This window comes from Branchiostoma floridae, chromosome 17, assembly GCF_000003815.2.
Source record: "Branchiostoma floridae strain S238N-H82 chromosome 17, Bfl_VNyyK, whole genome shotgun sequence".
Lineage (NCBI taxonomy): Eukaryota > Metazoa > Chordata > Leptocardii > Amphioxiformes > Branchiostomatidae > Branchiostoma > Branchiostoma floridae.
Genome location: NC_049995.1, coordinates 9637370 through 9644178, shown reverse-complemented (window position 1 = coordinate 9644178; position 6809 = coordinate 9637370). Strand labels below are relative to the sequence as shown.

Below are 6809 nucleotides of genomic sequence, written 5' to 3'. Positions count from 1 at the left end.
ACTTGATATCAGGAACTAAGAGTTAAGTCATGGTTACACATTTAACACTTGACTCGTGGAGCCCTGTTGTACCGCTTGTAAAAGTGCACTCTTGTTTATGCATCACAAATTTAACGTTAAGATGTTAATATATCTACTCACTTTTGACTAAAGCAGCCATCTGCAGCATCGCCGATGTCGAAGGGGAACAGAAGTTTGAAGTTCAAGTTGAGCAGCTCCGACATGGTGCCCATGAACATCTCGATAGGTTTCGGGTACGTTGGGACCGACTTCAGCCATTCTGTGAAGGTTTCCTTGAAGCTGGTGGTGTAGAAGTCTGCAACGATGGCTGCAACTTCCTGGTCACCTCCTTCAATCATCAAATGGGTGCTGGAAGTCTGAGACGATGAGCTGTAACATTGATAATTGTTAGAAATTCAAGATCACTTCTACAGCATTGCTGCAAGTAGTTTTTTTTTTACTTTTAATTCCAGTGGCTAGTCGAAATTTCCTTAGTTTAAGACATAATCATAAAAATGCCATTATGGCAAAGACTTAAAGTTCATATTTCCCTCATATCACAATTTTAATGCTATTTTTCTGTCTTCTTCTTCTCCCTATGCCCTCTGGTAAAAAAGATTGAAGTCTTTTTTTTCCTAGCCAACGGAACTAACCTGACATTAAGCATGTAGTTGGCAAATAACCCAATGAACAAGTTTTTTTTATATATTTTAAGCATTTTTAACCGAAAATGCATATTTTTTGCTCCAATAACCTGGTATTAAACCCAAGACAATCAACCCCCCCCCCCCCCCTATGTACATTTTTTGCAATTATAACTCGGTATTAAAATTTGCTATTCTTTTTAATGTATCTACAAAGAATACATCATGCTAGACACTGTATGTACAGTACCATTTTCATCCCAATTCATCACCGAATTTTCAACATGATAATATGTATATTCTAAAACTAATTGGCAAATAAAAAAAAATAACTGTGCCTTACGACTTCTCGCTGGATTGCTCGTTGCTGTAATGACCCCCCGCGTTGAAAAACATAGAGTTATAAGAAGCCTGAGCCTGCACGGAAAATTCCTCAAGACTTTCACTCTTGGTGGCTTCTTGTGTTTTGAACAGCTTGAAGGAACCGCCGAACTTTGCTGACTTGATGAAATGAGTTCCGTAACGGATGATAAAATCCTCTGCAATTGACAGATAATTTTATGTAGAACTCACAAATGGACTCGAATAGCACTAACAAAATCCAAAGAGTGGTGACTTAAAAACCATCATCTTCTTTTTTTGTGTGTGTGTTCCGACATTGTTGATTTTGCTTTAATTAATATAAGTATGTTTTTACTTATCGTATGAACTTATTGTCTGTTACCAATTGTTTTATTATTTTACGTATATTACATCTTGTATCCAACTTAGATCCTTACACATATTGTAACTCCACTTATATTTTTTCCAGTTGTAACAATTCTCAATAACGTTCTTGTTTGAAACATACATTTACTATTGTTTGAGATACATAAATTCGTGTAGACTCTATTCATCTTGTTTTACATTATTTTGCTATATACTTAATAAGTTTGTATATTTCCTATATTAGTAATTTTCACCCTCTATTTTCTTTTACATTTCCGTTGAATCCGTGGTTTATGTTTTTGTCTATGCCTTATGTTTTATTTATATGTGAACCGTATATTTATTATATGTGAAATGCGATACAAAAAGGTGGTTCAAAGTGATGAAGATGAAGGCAAAGTACTTACGGAGTTTAGCTTTTCCCTGCATGAAGTTCTTAGGAAGGGACAGGAAATCCCTCAGGAAAGGCAGGCTCAGGGAATCAGGCGCCACCTCATCAAGAAAGATCTCATACCTAAAATGTTAAAGGTTACGATGATTACATCCTATAATATAAAAAAAGTCATTAATTTGAATATACAATCAGTGGCTAAATGCACATGTGGAAAAGTACGCTTGACTCGCACAGCCGTGCGTCGGCAATTTGGCGTAATACCAAAACAAAGACGAACATGGCTCCGCTCGTATGCCGGAGAATATGACGTTACTTTCATAATTTTAAGTTAAAACAACGGTATTGGAGAGTGATAAACTCTTCACCTTCTTGTCTACAACTTGTGTCCACAAATTAGTCTGAATCTCCGTCTTTCGCGGTGGAAGACGGAAAAAACTCACGTTCAAAACATTTAAAATGGCGGCGCGTGGGTTGAGATATCCCGCCATTCAATGCGCAAGATAGGTCATTGCGAAATCACACCCCTGTTGCGTTACGTGCGTTGTTGTAAATCTACGTAGCGCAGCTGAAATCAGCTCAATTAATGAGACAGTGGATATGAAAAAAACACATTTTTGTAGGGTAAACCAAGTTTAGACGTTGTCTGAAGGGGAAATATGAACTCAAAAGCGTGTTGACGTTCCAATGACGTTCGCCCATCATGCCTTGCGGCAACCTAACAAAATGGCGCCTAACTCCAAATGTTCGCACGCTAGCACAGCGCTATCGGCTAGATTTTCTGTGGAATGTAACTTTCTTACGGTCCTTTACATGGCTTTACGCCTTTAAACATACATTTACTAGTTACCTTTGGACTCATTTTGTAAGTTTTAGGGCATATTTTCCAATTTTTAATTTGTGTGACCTGACGTAATTCTATCCAAAAACCCGAAGTTTGAGACCGTGGGTTATCCAATTCTGCCATGTTCTAAACAATAGAATGAATGGCAAATGTTTTGGGATTTCGTAATTCTATCCGATTACCCGAATTATCCAAAAAGGCGTAATACGAATAATTGGAATCCACTGTATCTATATATCCATATCTATACATCTCTCTCTATATAGAGAGAGATAGAGATAGAAAGGATAAATTAGATAGATAGATAGATAGGTAGATAGATTGATATAGATAGATATAGATGGATATAGATAGGTATAGATAGATATAGATAGATATAGATAGATATAGATAGATATAGATGTATAGATATGTATAGATATGGATAGATATGGATAGATATGGATAGATATAGATAAATGTAGATAGATATAGATAGATATAGATAGATATAGATGGATAGATAGATATAGATAGATATAGATAGATATAGATAGATATAGATAGATATAGATAGATATAGATAGATATAGATAGATATAGATAGATATAGATAGATATAGATGGATATAGATGGATATAGATAGATATAGATAGATATAGATAGATATAGATAGATATAGATAGATATAGATAGATATAGATAGATATAGATAGATATAGATAGATGTAGATAGATGTAGATAGATGTAGATAGATGTAGATAGATGTAACGGGATGTAACGGGAGGTGCCCCAACACGGTACGCTTTTTCTTGCGCTCAAAGTCATGGCGCTCCATCGCTAGTTGCCTGAGAGTGGTCAAATTTTGATGACTGAATTTTTTACTCATAGATTTGAACAACATACTTGAATAAGAAATGCATTCATGTGGTTCATGAACCTTTCGCGCTGCGTGTTACAAGCGGCAAACACTGAGAGACAATTTCGTGTATGTAACCTTCCAATTTTGTGCTACGCTGGACAGTGTGCCTAACTCGGTACGCTTTTTTTTATATTTTGCTCTCTTCAGAAGTAAGTGGTAAATCTAAGTACACAGAAAAAAGTTAATAGTATGATATTTTAGCTTTCTTTTGACAGTAAAATCGTGACTGTATGTACTTCTTGTCTCACATGAGGAAGGCTGTACCTAGAACAATCCAGCTGATGTTTTACGGGCAATGGGCTGAATGCACTGATTGTGAATCCCCGACTAAAAAAAAACATTACGAAAAAACGACACCGCCAACATCAACAAAACTCTGTCTGATTATATGAAAATATCATCTACATCTCTCTATCAAGTCTTATTTTCATAGACAGCACGAATCATTTGTTACAGTCAAATAAATAATTGGAGCGTTCTCTAGTCTGTCACCTTCACGGCCACACTCCCTTGGGAGTACAATGGTGGCAATGTTTATGTCGCTTCCTTTTGGTTGTTTTAATTTCTACTCAACAAACATTTGAAGACCCATATTCATAGTGTTTTATGGAGCTTTATTTATGTGTATCATGGCAGTTGTGTGACTGCTTGGATGAGTTCGTATAGTTAGCGACACGAGCCGCCAATACGCAGAGGCCGGTGACCGCAGTGATTCAGCACTGTCAACATTACTGTTAGAATTCTGCTCTTTAAAAAAACATGAAGTAAATATGTTAAAGTATACTTGGAATGCAAATTAAAGCTGTGTGCATGGACTTGGTTTATTTACCTTTGTAATCAGCATAGTCAGTGGCAACAAACACGGTGTACTTATGGATAATAAGATCAGCAAAAAATCCGTACCGTCTTACGACGGGGACCGTCTTAGGGCGGCCCCCGTTAGATAGATATAGATAGATAGATATAGAAATATATAGATAGATAGATAGATATAGATGGATAGATTGATATAGGCAGATAGATAGATTGATTGGTATAGATAGATAGATAAAGATAGATTGATATATATATATATGTTAAGAGAGAGAGAGAGAGATGCAAAAGTAGACAGATGGACAAAGATGTACACACACACACAAACACACACATATACATATATATATAGAGAGAAAGACTGAATAAGAGATGTATTGATAGAAAGATGTTCAATGTTCAAGTTTTATTATTTTTTTTCAATAATGATACTAATAACCACAAGCAAACAACCACACAAATCAAAACTAATGGCACAAGAATGTACCTGATGATATTACACTTGATAAGGGACATAAACTTCTGTTTCTCTGACGATGAAGATCCACCCCATGCTGTGTCCACGGCAGCCTATAAAAAAGACAAATTAATTTAAAGCTGTATCATATGTGATGCAAATTAGTATACAACGCAAAAATGATACATACACTTTCTTCTTTATCAATCACCATCTATCATAAGCAAAATGTAATCACACATTAATTCAATTATTCATTAATTCATTATGTATTTTTCTTCATCCATTCATTTGTTTGATTTGAATTGTATAATTTGCATTTGGATACAACTGATAATGCGTTTTCTTTTAACACCTCAGATCTAGGGTATACAATCAAAACACTATCCATTTTTTTCTTGGAATAAAAAGTATAGAACCTGGAATCCAAATCCTGAGATAGAGACTCCAGCCGACTGTTGTAGAGAATGGCGATAAGACTCTCTCCCATCGAAGACATAAGAGGTGACTTCCGTGTCATAGATGCCGTGGGCGTTCATGTTGTCTGGGACGTCCTCGCCTTGATAACTATGGTCAACAAAACATCATGGAATTGACTCAGTTGCATTAACTGTGTCTTAGCCTTGCTATCCTTTGAAATCCAAATTGTCTTCAGCTTGACTTTGCCTTACCTTTGTTTTCTTTGGAATCCAAATTGTCTTCAGTCTGAATTGTCTTACAACGTTTCCTATTGGACATCTGAAATTGTTTTCATTCATAGTTAGAGTATAAAAGACCTGTTTCTTCCAGATCACTTCAGTGTCACTGATGAAGGATAGTGGATTCTATCCGAAAAGTCTGACCGTTTCCAAAACCATATCCAGTTGCTTGAGTAACTACTTTTTTTGGTGTATCTTATTACCTGGCTGTCTAACCTTCATCGACATATCACGGGATTTTAACTTGAAAGTTCATCTGTGTTGGTAGAGGTCCCTAAACAGAGACGATGGGCGCCATAGAGTTCCTGCAACTTATGATCCACTGCTCACGTGTTCTATCTGCATAACGTGACGTCACGACAGTAGTGGATTGTTTATTCCTTGACTGATCGAGAATCAGTCGGAAATTTGGGTGAGTCCGATTTCCGTGTTGAATATTACAGTTAAACTAGTTCAATAATCACTGGGTTTTGTTATTTAATGTAAAAAAAAACATTATCAAGTTCTTTGCATCTATTCATAATAACATAGATTTAATTTTACGTCTGTGGTAGTCATTAAAATTTGCCCAAATGCATAAAAAATAAAACTATGTACATATGTGTCATCTCTGATGGTATACTACTCGCTACTGATGTTGTCTTGAATAAATTCTGTACTTTTCAAATAGAAAACCCGCCAGTGGTTTGTTCTAAATGATAGCAAAAAAATGTTATGTGAAGATAAGTTTATTCAATTAAAGAAATTTCTATAAAACTCACGTTGCCGCGTTTTCACAGTTCCTCTGTACGACAGTTTTCCTCCTGGATGTACTGCTGTAGTCTCCGCGACCATCGAAGCCGACTCCGACGTAGCCGCATCCCTCCATCATGTTCTGTTAGACAAGAATTCATTTGTGAATACATTTACCTAATACACATGCATGCCCCCAAATCATTGAATTCGAAATGCGAAATGCGAAAAACTCATTGTATTCATCCCTAGACTGACATTACTTAATGTAATATCAAAGAGTCTTGGATAGTTTAGTACAATACTAAATGTTTTATGGATGTACGAGGGACTAATATCGTAAATATTATGCATTTTTTAGTTCTAAAAATTAATATCTTTCGGAACAAACACGCTGTTCTGGAGTTTAGGACTCCTTCAATAGGGCCTTAGTGGTTGCAGCCATTTTGGGCTGTTTTTGATGGAGGTGTTCAATATAGAACCATCATGATTGAATAGGGGGCGGGGCTCCTAGCCTGGGTACCATCCTATTTCTACCGGCTCCTTACACTCACTTCCTTTAGGGTAGCGAGTGTAAGGAGCCCCGGTAGAATACGGATGGTACTCAGGCTCCGGGGAT

General features: G+C 36.3%; 1 protein-coding gene across 1 annotated transcript in view; it reads right to left on the bottom strand.

Annotated features, from left to right (window-relative positions):
* The window catches only part of LOC118405045, a 21217-nt gene extending 14888 nt beyond the window's left edge, over positions 1 to 6329 (bottom strand). Inside the window, exons 1-6 of the mRNA XM_035804446.1 lie at positions 6220 to 6329; positions 5180 to 5327; positions 4791 to 4873; positions 1760 to 1866; positions 988 to 1183; positions 142 to 390 (exon numbers count right to left, since the gene is read on the bottom strand). Coding sequence (XP_035660339.1) covers positions 142 to 390; positions 988 to 1183; positions 1760 to 1866; positions 4791 to 4873; positions 5180 to 5327; positions 6220 to 6329 — 893 coding nt within the window. The remainder of the gene's footprint in view (positions 1 to 141; positions 391 to 987; positions 1184 to 1759; positions 1867 to 4790; positions 4874 to 5179; positions 5328 to 6219) is intronic.
* Between the last annotated feature and the right edge of the window lie 480 nt (positions 6330 to 6809).